Genomic DNA, 16,205 nt, shown 5'->3' with positions numbered 1-16,205 from the left:
GCGGAGGCGGCCGGATCGTGAGCTAGGCCGGGTTCCGGCGGCCGTGAGGGGCCGGGGGCGGGAGGAAGCGAGTCCTGCCCGGGGTGCAGGCAACCGTGGCCTCGGCTTCCGCGCGTGGGGCCGGGGGACGCAGGAGTCGCTCCAGGGTGAGGCCGGGCGGACTCGGGCTCCGACCGCGGCCGTCCCCGCCGGCGCTTCCGGCTGTCTCGGCGTCGGTGTGAGCAGTAGGACCTCGGCTTGCGGCGCTTCTGGGGTCTCGGTGGTGCTTTGCGGGCGTAGCAGCCTCAGGTTTCCGAGCCGAGGGTGCTCGCGGGTCCCTGCCTCCCCTGAGCCGCCTTCGCCTCTGCGCTCCCCTGGTACCACTTCGTCTCCTTTGCCCTTTGGGATCTGGCTCAGCCGTGTCCTTGTGAGGCCCTGCAGTGTGTCCCCGCCCCATCAGTGCTCCACCTGCCTCTTACTAGTCCAGGGGACCTAAGCCCGTCTGTCCATCTGTGTGTGTCACCTCCAGTGGTGGTAGGAGGCATTGGGAATGAAGGTTCCGTGGCCTGCACTGGTCAGTCTTGCCAGTAGCCAGTGCCTGCTAAAAGGCCTTGACCCTTGACCGGATGCACAAAATACGAGGCAGCTTTCTGGTCTACTCCGGCTAGGGCTCCGATCTACCAAATAATGAGGATGTTTGTTTCCTGGAGCAGGTAGCCGAGGTGTTAGGGCCTCGCCCAGTTGGTGAGCCGAATTGCTAGCCAGTGACCCAGCAGGGACAACTGGAACCACCATCTGCCCCGCCAGTGTGAAAGAGGCTCAAGAGAATATTGGCTCCGGGGAGTAGGGTAGGGGAGACCAAAGAAGTCTGTAGGGGCTAAGGGACAGTCTAAGAGGTGTTACAGATGATGTCGCGTTTGCACAGGAAAGCATTAAAAGACGGATGGAAATTGCTGGAAGGGCCTAGTCGGGACTCCAGCTTTGGCTGTTTGGACCTGGTTTCACCCCTGCCTTTGGGGTTTCCTGGGGAGGACTGGACCAGGGCAGTTGGAAGATGCTCGGTTGTGGCATCTCTAGATGCAGGAGGCCTTTGAGGAAACGCTGCAGTCTTGCCTGCTGGGAACCATACTTGCTGCAGGGGGCAAAGGGTGGTGGTATGCAGGGGGCAGGCGGGGGGAGGGCTTGAAGGGGAGCTGTGATATTGGTGCCCTGGCTCACCTGGGCTTTACGCGAAGGTCACCTTTTTACAAGGTCTCTCAGACCCACTTAAAGTGCCAGCCCGTTCTTGGACCAACTCTCTGTTCCCGGCCATGTTGTTTGTGTAGCACTTGGTCCCATCCAGCACCCCATTCATTTTGCCTTCATATGTGGTTTGCTGTCTGCACAGCATGAATGCTTCCAGAGGCAGGGACTTTGAACATCATCAGCAGTGCAGGTTCCTTTGTGTGCCCATTATTTACACAATCAATATGTGTATGACTCGTGCCTGGCTTAGGTCTTCAAGTCCTACAAATGTTATACATTAAGAAAGGAGTCAAGTAGGCAGGAGAGACTAGCTGATCCTGAAGATTTTTAAACTGAAGGATGAAGTACCAAGCACACGAAACTCTTACCTACACTAAGTTTTTTTCTCCTTAAAATGCCAGATCGGGGATCGGCACGATAACCTAGTGGTTAAAGTCCTTGCCTTGAACGCACTGGGATCCCATGTGGGCGCTGGTTCTAATCCCGGTGGCCCCACTTCCCATCCAGCTCCCTGTCTGTAGCCTGGGAATGCAGTCGAGGATGGCCCAAAGCTTTGGGACCCTGCACCCGTGTTGGAGACCCGGAAGAAGCTCCTGGCTCCTGGCTATGGATTGGCTCAGCTTCAGCCATTGCGGCTGCTTGGGGAGTGAACCATCAGACGAAAGGCAGAAGATCTTCCTCTCTGTCTCTCCTCCTCTCTGTATATCCACCTTTCCAATAAAAATAAATTTAAAAAATCTAAAAAAAAAAAAAAGAAAGAAAAGCCAGATCGAACAATATTCCTGTCCAAGGGTGTTTTTGGAGCCCAGGAGACAGACTTGGGGAATCATGGTTATTCCTAGACAATAGCGATAGCAGTATTTATACAGCTGTTTAAAGTAAGGTAACTATGGTTACCATTGCCTTTCACATCCACCAAGTGGTAAACCCCAGAGAGTCGTGGGCCATAGGATTTGGATTTTCTTTCTGGGAATGAGATCCAGAGAATTCATGTGAGCTGTTTATGTCCTTGACACTACTACTTACACATGCTTGGGGTTCTCCTCTCAGGACGGAAGCCAGGGGCCTGCCTGGTAACACAGCAGGTTAAGCTGCAGCATGTCCTGCTGGCATCCCATGTAAGCATTGGTTCAAGTCTCTGTTGCTCCACTTCTGATCCAGTTTCCTGCTGGTGTGCCAGGAAAGGCCATGAAAGATGGTTCATGTGCTTGGGTCCCTGTTGCCCACTTGGGAGACCTATATGGAGTTTCAGCCTGGCCCATCCCCAGTCATTGTGGCCATTTGGGGAGTGGACCAATGGATGGAACATATCTTTGTCTCACTCCCTCTCGCTGACTCTGAATTTCAAATAAGTAGATAAATCTTAGCAGGAGAAAGAGAGAAAGAAAGAGAAAGAGAGAAGCTAAGGCTAATAAGAGATTAAACTAGGTTTCAAACCCAGGTTTCTTGGGGTTGTTGTCTTGGTACATTGGGAAGAAAATGGTAAGTGGGACAGAATTAGGGGCAGAAAGAAAACTATGGAAAAGGAGAAGCAACATGGAGAAGACAGAGAAAAAGGAAAAACCTGAAGTTCTTAGATACCTACTATTCCAGGAATTGGCTCTAGGAAGTCTGTAGTCCCTTTTCAGATTATTTACAATTTTTATGTGCTTTTCTTTGCACATGGAGAGTTAGTAGTGGCATTAGATTTTCACAGGCCTGTGATTCAGATTTTGAATAAATCATTGAGTCATGGCTTGTGTTTGTAGTATCTTTGAAGTTTTTTTTTTGAAAAAGTTTACTTAATATTTAAAAGAGAGAGAAAGCACTTCAATCTGTTGGTTCATTTCCCAAATGGCTGCAGCAGTCAGGTTTTGTCAAGCCAGATCTGGGCCAGGAACGCTATCTTGGTCTCCCAGGGAAGTGTTCAGGATGAAGTGCTTGGACCAGCACCTGCCAGGGTGCACATTAGCAGGAAGCTGGATCAAAAACAGAGCTTGGACTTGGAAAAAACCACTGGGATGCTGATGTCCAAATGTAGGCTTAATGTGCTGCACCACTGTGGGCTCCATGGATGTGGGTTTGTATATGGATTTCTCCCATTTTTGACAGGGAAAGGGAGACTAGAGCTCCACCAAAGCCAAATAGGTCTAAAAGTCTGATTATAAGTGAAATGGTGATTTTTTTTTTTTGCATTTTGAAATTAGGCAAATGTTCTCCCCATTTCTTGCGGCGGGGCTTGGGGGGAGGGTATTCAGCTTTTATTGCCAGAAGTGGTTGTGCAGTGCTGGAGCCCTGTGGTTCAGAGTGTTCTGTAGAATCTGAGAAATCCTGGAGGACTTGGTCTTATGGAATGGTTTGCTTCTTGCCATCTTCTGGGTTGCACTCCAAATGACCTTGTGGATTTGTGAGATGAGTTCTGACCCAGGGTCTGGGGAGGGATGAATGTGCATGAATACGGCATGAACTGGGAGAATACTAAATCTGTTACCCAGTGAGAGTATCAGGGGCGGGGCCAGCCTGGGCCACCTCCTGTTCTTGTAAATAGGTTCTATCTGGATGTAGCCACACCCTCTCACTTATATGTCACCCATGATTACCTGCAGCTACCTAGGCAGAGTTGCACACCCTAATTGCCTGAAATATTTGCCATCTGAACTTCTACAGAAAAATCTTGCCAATGTGGTCTACAGTAAGTGTGTGATGGAAACCTGGAAAGCCTGGTAGTTATTTCACAACTTTTATTTGTAGTGATGTCTATGAACATTGGTAATCCAAGTGTAGGCTGCCTTTAACTGACCAGCTTAGAATTCTCTGTGAACAGGCTTTCGTTTGATCTCATGTGCTGACAATTTGAATAATGTAAATATGCCTATTAGTTATCCAAAGTTTGATTTTGACCTAGACCATAGTAAATTTTCATGTAAAATTTTCAAATTTAGGTGATTTTTAAAAAACTTATGATATTTAAGAATGTTTAACGTAGCCTGTATTATTAAAAACAAATGAAAAGACAAATGATAAAACTTTTTAGTGAACCAATGAAAAATGCTTACATTTATTATTAGTTGTATATTACCAAAAAATAAATTATCACAAAACTTAGTGCCTTAAGTAGTATTTATTAAGAGGACATTTTTGTACTTTAAAAACTACCAGAGTAGAACAAGTCACATTGGATAACTTACTGGTAAAGAATAATTTCGGAGGACCACAAACTGAAGAATTAAACATTTTATCACCTGTTGTATTTTAAACTCTTTATCCTTGTCAACTATAATTCTTACAAATTTTTCATTCTCAGTTTTCTTTCAAATAGTACTCTGTATTTGAGTATATGTATATTATTTCAAATGATTTTTAAGATAGGCATAGTTAGGAATCATTAGCAATCATCACCTTTCCTTTTGTTTTCAAGTGTAAAAGATTAGTTCAGTCAATTTAAAGTGATTCTGTGTGGTTATGGTTAATCTGTGACAGAGCCAGGCCTTGGATCTGGTTATTAGCAATTGGAATGAGTCATTGGTTTTATGTTTGATTTGGGAAGCATGCATTGGAAATAATTTAGAGAGACTGAAGGACATTACTTTTTATCTTGAAAGAAAACAAAAAATAATGCTATTCATTTTGTAAGATTATGTGGATTAGCGATTATGTATAAGCGTGCTGAGCCCAGAGCATGAAGTGGCACTCTGAACTAATGGCTTCCTTTAATGGACACCATTGCTATGCTTTTCCTCGAATTATGGGATTATGTTGATTTTTAAAATTAGAACAAAATATTAACATACCACTCTTAATGAATGTTTCTTTTGTAAAACAAATTAAAAACTATTACCTGTCTACCATTATTATAATTTTCTTTATTCCCCAAGAGAGCCAACCATATTGGAACAATTAATTCTTTGTTTTGCTTAGCTATGCAGAGGTATAAGAACTGAAACATCTACATATCAAACTCGAATACAATGTAGTTTTCGGTTCATGTTTCAATCTTTAAAATTGTAGCAGTATCATTTACTGTGATAAATTCATATCCTAATTTTAAATGCCCCAAAGCAAATAAAACTTTGATATAAATTCAAGTACTGTATTTTAAGATGTACATGTTAGACACACAGTAGCCACTAGTGGAATTACTGTAACAAGCAGGTGCATACATACATTCATGATGCCCAGCACTGCAGCGGGTTGCACTAGACACATTGCTCCTTGTGGTCATCAATGAGGAGTACACTTGCTTTAGTACAATAGCAATACAACTGCATTTCTAATGCTTCAGTAAGGTCAGTAACCTCTAACTGATATTTACGAAGACGTACTTATGTATAGAATGTATTTTAGGGTCAGATGCTTATGCAAGAATAAGCACTTAACATGCTGTTTGACAAAACAAAATCATCCCTTTTCACAAAATAGAATAAGTCACGCCAAAAGGAATCTGAAGTAATTGAAAGAAAATCTAAAACTTTGTATCTCTGTTAAACATGATTTAACATAGTTTGCCGCTGTTTAAAACATGTTATTTTCCTGACATATCTGATAGAGATATAGATATATCAGAGGGAGAGAGGGAGATTTTAAAGGCTGTACAAGCTGTACACTAATGCCAACAGCAGTAGCCCTTACGTGATACTTAAGCGGGAAAAAAGTTTGGTGAGTTATGCTCAAGCATTTTTTCTTCTGCTTAGAAAAAAATTCAGTAGTCTACAAATACCTGTTTTTTTTTTTTAAACAGGTATCTTTTAAGGTCTTAAATTATTGTTTTAAAAACTGCAACAGTACCTCCATTTACTCACAAATATATTTTCCATCCATATTCATTACAGTTAGAACAACTGAAAACCAATCTGGCACATACTTTTAGTTAAGATAACAATACTGTTATCTTAATCACATACATGAGTGTAAGGAATATTTATATAATACTTCACATAGTACTTTATCTGAAGCTCTTAGGAAATAACCTAGTCTCATGTGACTTTACACATGGAAGAACAGGGATGCTAGGAGATCGGGGACCCTGTGGCTGTCGTAACTAGGGGTTCAGTTTATTCTCATGTTGGAGTTGTGTGTGTGCGCAGGTGCAGCTGGCCTGATTTCCTTTATCCTTCCTTCCTCCTTTTCCTCCCACCTTCCCCTCTGTTTCTTTCCCAAGGTTCTCTGAATAAAGCAGTCATTCTGGAAATCAGATACCGATTACAAAAATCTGTGAGATACAGTTGAATTTCATCTTGTTGGATCATCATGTCATGGGTTCGGTAGCTTGCTCAGTATTGCTCAGGGGAAAGAACTCTATTTCTCCTCATTTAAGGAAGAAGCCTGAGTGAGGGAATAGTCCCTCTTCTAAAGGTGGGTGTCCAGTTGCCCCCCTTTTTCGTTTTTCAGGTAGAACACATTTTTAAACTTGCATCAGTCGTGGATTGTGATAACTCATTGTGAATCTTAACATAATACAATCCTATCCCAACCATTCTTTTCCTCAGGTCAGTCAACTACTGAGTGTGGTTAAAGGATGTAATTAAGGTAGCATCCTACTAAAGTCCCTGATAAAATTTCAAAGGGAAAAAAAACTATTTAGAGAATAAATAAAAATGGAAAATGAAGTGATATCTGGTTTTATTTTTAGGCTTCCCCTCTCAAGAAAAAAAAATCCATAAATGGATTCAGAGAATGTCCCTTACTGTATATATTTTTTTTCTCTGAAGAGACCCACACATGGGGTAACATCACCCACATGTATTTAGTGGCTTACCATTTGGGACAGAAGGAGTTCAGCAATGCCCACCTTGGTCCATGTGAATGTCACGTTTGAAGTGAGCCCCTGTGGTCTTGGGGTTAAGTGGTTGCGGACGGAGGCTTGATGGAGGGGATGCTGCAGGATCTCCTCATGATGAGCCTGACCTCGATGTCCGGCAGGTTATCCTGCTGAGTCTGGAAGCAACCTTCATCCGTGGCTGCTAAGTGAAGATCAAATCGAAGAGAAACGGATTTTTTCCTTAACCGAGGGTTATCTTTAAAGAAAGAGCCTTCCCATTCTTTGATCATTTCGTCTACCTTCTCGGTCCTGAAATGAGAAAACAGGTTTTTCAATATGACAAATCAATTAAAAAAAAAATAGATTGGATGCATGCATGGCAGAGTTACGAAAAAGAAACTGAAAAATTTACCGGATTTGTAGCTTACATACTTCAGGAACTGCGTGATTATAGTTTCTAAGGAATGCTATAGGATTCCTATCGCATTCTCACATTTTGGTTAGGATTTTTAGAAAACTGGTGAACTGAGGATTGTTTATGCTTCGATTTGCATTTTGCCTATCTATGTGTTTATGTTGTCAGAATAAAACTCCTATAAAAGCAAAATTTGGAAATTATCTGATTGTGGTTCACTTCATTTTGTGGGTTTTTGGTGACTTGCGGGTCCCGGTTGTTTCACTTACTGAATGGTGCCGTGCGCTTCAGTGCTGTCCTTCACGACATTTCCATCCAGCACCGCCTGTCTGGTCACGCTGTCCACATTTTCATTCTCATACTTTGGTGGGAGTTTTGTTGAGAAAGAGATTTCATTTATGATGGCTGTGAAATGTTATTAATAATATGTTAAATCATTGATGTACTGCTCCCAGAAAAGTTGTATGTCAAACTTTTATTCAGATACTGCTAGGTCTTTCTATTTTAAAGCACTTATTTTGCTTAAAATCCCAGAAATAGCATTGAACTTTTTGGGTAAGTTTTTTTTTTCTTTTTAATTTTATTTGTTTCTCTCTCTCTCTCTTTTGGTCAAGTGTTACTTCAGTCACTCACCTGAAGGTAAAACAAACCCCACTCTGCTTGTGCCAGGTTTTTGGTCTTTTTTCTCACCTTGGATACAACCATAATATCTGAAATCAGAGAGAATGTTATAGGAGTAACATTTCAGTGGACAAATAATTGAAACAAACGAGCACAGATAGATTGTATGACAATGCAAAGAAACAGTGCTAAAGTGTTTCTTTGTGGAAGAATCTCCCCAGATAACATGGAGTGATAAAAGAAGTGGCAGCTACTTGTACAAAGGTTAAAAGAACACAAAACTTCATCCATTGCTTACAGGTACCTATTGCTGACTATCAAAGAATCGAAGAATGAGCATCAAATTCAGGAGTCAGGTCAAGTAGGTCAAAGACAAGTAGGTCAAAGACTGGATTGTGGGAAGTGGTCTAGGTGTTTCTGGAGTTTCAGTGACACTGGAAATATTTTACTTCTCAGTCTAGGGTAGTAGACACACGAGTTACTTGCTTGTAATTTGGTGGCTTCCTGCATAAGTTTAACAGAGCATTATAAAACATTTAAGTTTGTTAATATAAGAATATTAAAGACTAATTCATCAACATATTGCTTGATTAGAAGTTAAAATTTACAGATGATTGTTTTAAACATTGTTATGTGCATCATAAATGCTTAGGAATTAAAAAAGCTTCACAACCATATATTTTATTTAGTTATATATGCTTCCATATACGCTATATCTAACTGTAACTATATGGTTACAAAGGACTTATGAGTGTGCATGGATTTCACAAGTTTTTGAACTAAAACATCTTTTGATGTCACTTTCCACACTTTTAAAGTTCCCTGAGCTCAAATGCCAGATGTTGCTTTAAGCACTTTGTCAACACTAGAAGCTCATCCCATCCTCACAGCAACCCTACGAGGGAGGAGTAATTACTGTTCCCATTTTCCAGATGAGACTGTGCAGGCACAGGGAGGTAAGCTAGCTCGAGGTCACGCACTGAGGGAGCATACTTTCTCTTTTTCGCTTGTTTTTAAATTTTGGAGGTGTTAGTGTATGTGAGGACTTTCTGCAGGCTTGTGTCACTTCCTCTAGTTTTGTAATGGATTCAGGATTCAAGGGAAAGCAAAGGTTTCTTGTTATGGAAACCAGGAGCCTTGGTAGGTGCCTTGAGAAGACCTGGTCAGTGATTTGGGTACTGTGTGAACGAATACCTTTTCTTATCAGAACATTTGGAAGTCAAACCATGACTCCAAACAGTATCACTTTCCAGTGTGATACATTCCTGTGATAATAATCATTGTGCTATCTGCTATATAATAGAGAGAGCTTGTGCTGGCATGAGGGGTCCCAGGATAGTCCTTCGAGAAAGTGAGAAAGTCAAGCAAGGTCCAATCTGGTAGCGATCAAGCACTGTTTGTGCATAGTTCTGGCTGACTTTGGCCATGTGGTCCCAATCTTAGCAGGGTGGAGAGAGTGTCTGCCACGTCCTTGGCAACACACACACCACGCATACCCTGAGAGGGGCTGCACACACAAACACACACACACCCCCATACCCACTCCCCCCACATACACACCCATACCCACCCCCCCACACACACCACACTCCCAGAGAGGGGCTGCACACACACACACACACACACACACACACACCACACTCCCAGAGGGGCTGCGGGGCTGCACACACACACACACACACACACCCCACACTCCCAGAGGGGCTGCACACACACACACACACACACCCATACCCACTCCCCCCCCCCACACCACACTCCCTGAGAGGGGCTGTACACACACACACCCTGAGAGGGGCTGCATACACCCACCCACGCTGACAGGTGCTGGGCCAGGACACCGCGGCGATGCGGGCTCCGAGTCCCTCCGCCCTAGTCACTAAGTAGGTACCTGATTTCCTCCCCTTCCAGGAGGCGACGGTAGGTGGCGATCTCCTGTTCCAGCCTCATTTTGGTGTTGAGAAGCAGCTCGTGCGCCTGCAGCTGCCTCTCCACACCGCGCCGGACCTCCTGCAGCTCTTTTTCCAGGCCTCCGATCACAGCCTCCAGGTCCTGCAGCTGCGTCTGGTGGTGCTGCTCGCTGGCCTGCAGGGAGTTCTCAAGGCCCCGCTCCTGTTTGGTAGGGAACCTCATCGGTGACTCAGGGCCTGAAATCTGACCTGCAGTGTCTCCCTCCATTCTGTTGTGTGCTAGTTTTCTTGTTGTCTAGCAGTTGAGTGCCTGGGTTTGATCCCTGGTTCTGGCTTTTGACTCCAGCTTCCTGCTGGAGCAGTTCCTGGGAGACAGCAGTGTTGGCTCACGTGGTTGGGCTCCCACCACCCACTTGGGAGAACTGGTTTGGGTTCTTAGGCTCTTGCTTTGGCCTGGCCAGCCCTCTGCTGTTGTGGACATTTGGGAATGGACCACCAATGGAAGATTTGTCTACATCTGCCTCTCAAATAAGTGCATTTTTAGAAATACCACAATAATGGATCTCACTTAGGCAAGAAATGTTTCCCAATAGCTTTACTTATGATCCATTAAAAAAATCTGTATGTACTTGGCTCGAAAGTTTGTTATAAATTTTTTCATTTTATTTAAAGAAATCTTTAGTTTTTAACAGATTTTTATAGTTCATAGACACAATTCTAAGAATCTAATTATATTTTCTTCCTCCACCTCTCCTCCCATCTCCCTTCCATCTTACCTCCTTCTCTCCTTTCTTGTGTGTTTAGTATTTGAAATCATATATTTTAAATTTACATTATAGTAGAAGGCTTACTGCTTCATCAAATAAGAAGTTTAGCAAGCAAAAGGCAAAAATAACAATTGGGAATATAGGAAATGACTATGAACAATAACTGAATGGAAAACCATCATTTGCCCATAAACATTATAATTACTGATATTTTAAAGGAACCCGGTATTAATTCCTCTACAGTACGATTAACTTACTATCATTCTGTTTTTTTTTTTTTTTTTAAATCGAAAATATAGTAGATTAGCTATCAGAGCCAGAGAAGGCTGCTTATAAGAGGTATTTTAGGGAAGTACTTATAACTTTTTTATGGGAACTCTCAGTGACTTTAGTGAAGGACCCTCCCTCTGTTAAGCATTGAAATCCCGAACAAACTCTTTTTCCACCTTAGATGATCAGGGAAGCCCTGGGACATGCCAGCCAAACCCTGTGTGTTGGTCACAGGCCCTGGAGGCACTGGACGGGAAACAGGGATGGGACCCAGCAGCCTTGGCTGTCAGACTCTCATAGTGATTGGTGGGTGAATGGACACCATCCCTTTCCTGTTGCCCAGCAACACCTGGAGGGTGCAGGGCCAGCTGCTGGGAGAGGACACTTACCACGGCATGGAGAGACTCGATTTCCACCTGCAGGTGGTGCCACTGGCGTCGGGCTTCCTTGAGTTCTGCTTGAGCTGCCCTCAAAGCCTCTTCATCTTTGTCCATTTTCTTGTTTAGGTCTTCTTCTAACTGTAAGAGAGCCAATAGCAATGACACGCAAAAGCAAGAGTGCTCTTGAAAATGAGATGTTTCAGAGCAATTACAAAGAGTAGAGGAAAGTGAGTATTCTGAGGCTTGGTCACTGATGGTTGAAGGTGGGAGGAAGTCAGCTGGGTTCTCAACTCGGCTCCCCCATGTAAGATGATTTCACAGTCCTCCCCAGCAAGGACAATGTGTGAAATATGGAAAAGTATCTATTTTAATGAAAAGAAACCATTTGTAGGACTGGAATTTATGATCTCTGCTTCTCAGGTTTCCATTATTTGTGGTTTGTTAAGGAGGAAAGATTGGATATTTACTCCCTAATTTTTTTAAAGGTCACTTTTAAAAATATATATATTTTATTTAGTTGAAAGGCAGAAGGACAGAGAGAGAGGGACAGATAGACCTAGAGACAGAAATCAGCCTTCTATCTGTTGAGTCACTGCCCAGATACCTGCACTGGAGTAAACCTGGGAGCCAGAAACAGTCCAGGTGTCTCATGTGGCTGGCAGTAATCTAAACACCTGAGTCATCCTCTACTGCATGCCAGGTGTGTGTGACCATGAAGCTACATCAGAAGTGAAGGTGGGATTCAACCTCAGGTGCCCTGACGTGGGATGCGGGATGGCAGCAGGAGCACTGTGCCACAGCATCTACCCTCCCTGCCCCCTCGGGTTCCTGTAGGCTGCTTTACAGGAGCAGGTAAATAGCTACATGTGTCAGGTTGAGCCAGTCTGTGGGCAGGTGTGTGGACAGGGTGCAAATAGTGCTGGGAATTGCATTATTACAGCTTCTTAAAGCGGTCTGAAACTGAAGCTGCTGTTTTTCCGAAGTATGCCTGTGCTAATTAGAGAATGAAGTGATCACAGACATTAAAGTTCTAAAATTGACTGTATTAAGACAATCCACTGTTGATTTGCCATTTTAGAAAGCACATTACTATTGTATATCTGGGGTAGTAACAAAAAAAAATGGCTTCATCTTAAGAAATGAGAATATTTTAAAGTGATCATTAAGTGTGTTTTTAATAAGATTTATTTCTTTTTTATTTGAAACAGGTTTTATAGGAAGAGGAGAGAGAGAGAGAGAGATTGTCCATACATTGGTTCATTCCCCAAATGACTGTGCTGCCCTGAGCTGGCCAGTTTGAAGCCAGGAGCTTCTTCTGGATCTCTCAAATGGGTACAGGGGCCCAAGGACTTGGGCCATCCTCCACTGCTTTCCCAGGCCACAAGCAAGGAGCGGGCTTGGAAGTGGAGCAGCCAGGGCTTGAACCAGCACTCATATGGGATGCTGGTGCTGCACACAGAGGACTCGTGTGCTGTGTCACAGTGCTGGGTCCCCACCGCTAAATGTTTTAATGCTGATGCAGGAATTAAAAGAATGTACTCGCAGCCAAAATTTTTGACATTTTGCCCCAAGAATAGCTGGACCAATACATACAGCTGATCAGTATTTTGGAGCAAAAATAATGTAACTTCTCAATGTGCTTATAAAAAGACATTAAAAAGTTATAAATTTAATTTGATCATACAATATTTTTTTCTAGAAGGAAACTAGAACCAATGAAAATCTATGAGTAAAATTAGGGACAAGATATTATAGGAAAAAAAATTCATTAACTTGGGCCTTTATACCCACCTGGGAGACCTGGGAGAAGCTCCTGGCTTCTGCCTTTGGTCAGGCCTTTATCTGGCAATGGCGGTCACGTGGGGAGAGAACCAACAGATGGAAGATCTCTCTGTCTTTCCCTCTCTCCTCTGCAATTCTCTCAAATCAATAAATGAATCTTAAAAAAAAGAAGAAAATTTATACATGTCTTTTGGATTTCTTGTAACTTGTTCTTAGCTTCAGCTTGGCAAAGTTATGCAGCAAGCAACAGGTGCGAAGGAAGTTACAAAAGAGAATGCAAAGATTTTGAAACACTGTGACATGAATATGCTGGTATCTACTGAGCTTTTAGATTTGAGAATGAGATTAGCACTTAGGCCTGTGTGGTAGCTTGACTTCCAGGATGTCACCACCTCACCCCCCCGTGAATCACAGCTGCCCAAGCGCATGTCCCTGTGTGGTTCCCCTCTGGGGTCACCCCGGACTCACCTGGATCTTGCTGTAACAGGTTAGCATGTGGCTGAAATGATACTGTGCCAGGGCTGTGCCTGGGTCTCAGGAAGTCCTGATAACTTCTTCTATGCTTTTGAGGGCACTGGGACAATATGTAAAGAAGTTGGGATATTGGGGATGGTGCCATGGTATAGTAGTCTAAACTTCTGCCTGTGGCATGGGTATCCCATATGGGCACCAGTTTGAATTCCAGCTGCTCCAATTTCAGTCCAGATGTCTGCTGATGGCATGGGAGAGCAGCGGAGGATGGCCCAAGTCCTTGGGCCTCTGTACACACACGGGAGACCTGGAAGAAGCACATGGCTCCTGGCTTCTGATAGGCACTGTTCTGGCTGTTGTGGCCATTTGTGGAATGAACCAGCAAATGGAAGATATCTCTGTCTCTCTTTCCTTCTTCTCTCCTTCTCTCTACCTTTCAAATAAATAAAGATAAATAAATATTAAAGGAAAAGAAGGAGAAGAAGAAGAAGAAAGAAGATGGGGGAGGAGAAAAAGAAGGAGAAAAAGCAGCAGCAGCAGCTGGGATACCCTGCTGGGGAAACAGGGCAGATGGGAGCAGCCCTGGAGTGAGAGAGAAACAGGCCCAGCTATCTCTCCCATCCAAGCCAGTCTTCCAGCAGTTCCCCTATCCAGGGCCAAACACGAGTGAGCCCCCTTGGCTATTTCAGCCCAGTCATGGCCTAAGGTGACTGCTTCAACCAGCGTCACAGGTAGCGGGAGAGCCTGGTCAACCTGCTGAATCATGGGAGAGAATACAGAGGGTTATTTTAGTTCACTGTAGGGTATCTGTTAGGAGGGCAGTCGGTAACTGAAACTAATAATCTGATAGACTTTCATGAATTTATGCCAAATGACATTCTGTATTTTGCATAAAAGATCTCTAATGTAGTCTCTTGTTACAAAACATTCTAAACAAACCTGACTATAGCCTTACTTTTTCATTTGCATTTTTCATTTCAGCATTGTGATTTATAAACTAAACTTGTATTTCTTCTATTGCAAAATAAAGTGCTTATGTGGTTTCTCATTTTCAGAAATTGTCATCTGTTATGTGTCCTTCTCTTTGTAAAAGATGAGTCAACCATTCCGATACCTAAATAAGACGTCCCAGTGACTTTGCTTAATCTAGAATTCTTTATGAGGACTGAAGTGTTACCCAGAGCCAAAAGTTATAAAATTCTGAAAAAGGAACTGCTAATGGAATAAAGATCTGTAATTTCCTAGCAATAAATATATATGTATATACATACACACATACACATATATGTAGATACATATATACACACATTTATTTGACAAAGTTCTTAAGTAAACTTTTTGCTAGGTTTGGGTGCTTAAAATAAAATTTAACTCAAATGTAACAAGTAGACCCATAATAACACCTTCAATTTCAGAATCTTTGCTTCTAAAATATTTGTGAATTTGTTTCCAAAGGCTTGAGACCTCAATTAATTGCTAATGGTGATGTTTGTCACTGTAAAAATCTGTATGCTAGAATTTAGTTCTTATGTAAACTGGCTTTCCTTGGCTTTAAAAATACTTCAATATTGCAAGCTTGTCATTAGAAGTAAATACTAACACAAAAGGAAAAGTCTGTAAACGGAGGGAGGGTCGTCACCAATTTCTGTTACCGTTTCTGAATGCCACATCCACACACTTGGTTGGCTTCTATTTCTAATCATCTAGGATAAAGCTGAACTCTTCAGAAAGATGATTTAAAAACAAACCAAAAAAACCCTTCGAAATGTTCCTTAGCTTTATCTCCAGGAAACTGTGCATGCTCATCATGCTTCCTGTCTTGCCATTTGAAAGATGTCATTGAAATCATTCCTATAAATAACCACATCCTATCACCCCCTGAAGGGTACCCGAGATGCTCCCTTGCTGGGGAACATCTTAAAAGAGGTTCCAGTGGGCACCATTTTGCTCTGGGCTGACCCCAGGTTTTATGTATGATAACAACCTCATCACTTAAATACAAATCAAATGCACCACTCAGCACCTCCTTCCGGACCATCAAACAGAACCGGCACAGTAGCTCCCCGCTGTCCCCTGGCCACACACGGTGAGGCCGGAATCCCTTCCCCAGTAGGCGCTGCACTGAAAAGGAAATACTGTACCACCGAGGGGCCGGGGCAGCAATGGGGCGGGCACTGCCTGTCTCCTGAGGTTGCAGGGTGCCTGTCTGTGGGAGGTCATTACCTGGATCCTGGTGGCCAGCAGGGTCTCTATCTGATTGCTGGTGAGGAGCTTTTCATAGTTTGCCCTGATCTCATTGAGGAGCTGGGACAGTTCCATTCTTTTCCCATCCTCCACCTGGGGCTAACTGAACCTCGCCGAGGGGCTGAGTCGCTGCGGCAGAGCCAGCCCTGCCTGCGTCCTCGGCGTCGTCCTCAGCGGCGTCCGGAGCGGGAGCCGAGGAGCCTTAAAGAGGCAGCGCTCCGTTTTCAGAGGCCCTGGGGAAATTTCTGTGCTTTGACTCCATTCTTGAAACAGATGGTAAACTCCTTGCTCCTATTGTCGCGGAAATAAGAAGGGGCAGATGCTCCAGGAAGGAAAAGGAAAAAAAAAAATCCAGCATTTCTGACAATAGTTTCCTGTAAAAGG

The 16,205-nt window shown here is 43.4% G+C and overlaps 1 protein-coding gene and 1 long non-coding RNA gene across 2 annotated transcripts; one reads left to right on the top strand and one right to left on the bottom strand.

Annotated features, from left to right (window-relative positions):
- Positions 1 to 105: 105 nt before the first annotated feature.
- LOC131482402 (uncharacterized) lies at positions 106 to 6,499 on the top strand. Its single transcript, XR_009246960.1, has 3 exons — positions 106 to 513; positions 3,810 to 3,926; positions 6,362 to 6,499. It is a non-coding gene; the product is annotated as an uncharacterized LOC131482402 (long non-coding RNA).
- A 542-nt stretch (positions 6,500 to 7,041) lies between these two features.
- KRT222 (keratin 222) lies at positions 7,042 to 16,179 on the bottom strand. The gene is made up of 6 exons (XM_012930933.3): positions 15,801 to 16,179; positions 11,334 to 11,462; positions 9,889 to 10,109; positions 8,010 to 8,086; positions 7,646 to 7,781; positions 7,042 to 7,270 (listed from the first exon to the last, which is right to left on the bottom strand). Exons 1-6 carry the CDS (start codon positions 15,894 to 15,896, stop codon positions 7,042 to 7,044), a joined length of 888 nt encoding a protein of 295 aa, XP_012786387.2. The 5' UTR covers positions 15,897 to 16,179.
- Positions 16,180 to 16,205: the final 26 nt, after the last annotated feature.

The sequence above is a fragment of the Ochotona princeps genome, chromosome 17 (assembly GCF_030435755.1).
Source record: "Ochotona princeps isolate mOchPri1 chromosome 17, mOchPri1.hap1, whole genome shotgun sequence".
Taxonomy (NCBI): domain Eukaryota; kingdom Metazoa; phylum Chordata; class Mammalia; order Lagomorpha; family Ochotonidae; genus Ochotona; species Ochotona princeps.
Note: the sequence above shows the minus strand (reverse complement) of the source record. Positions and strands in the feature narration are given on the sequence as shown.

Excerpts from the sequence above, each read along its gene's own strand:
- KRT222 (XM_012930933.3), bottom strand. The coding sequence starts at position 15,896 with ATGGAACTGTCCCAGCTCCTCAATGAGATCAGGGCAAACTATGAAAAG. Across the intron at positions 10,110-11,333 it reads TCGAGTCTCTCCATGCCGTG|GAGCGGGGCCTTGAGAACTC; the intron begins GTAAGTGTCCTC and ends CCTACCAAACAG. Across the intron at positions 8,087-9,888 it reads CTGGAAGGGGAGGAAATCAG|ATATTATGGTTGTATCCAAG; the intron begins GTACCTACTTAG and ends CTCTGATTTCAG.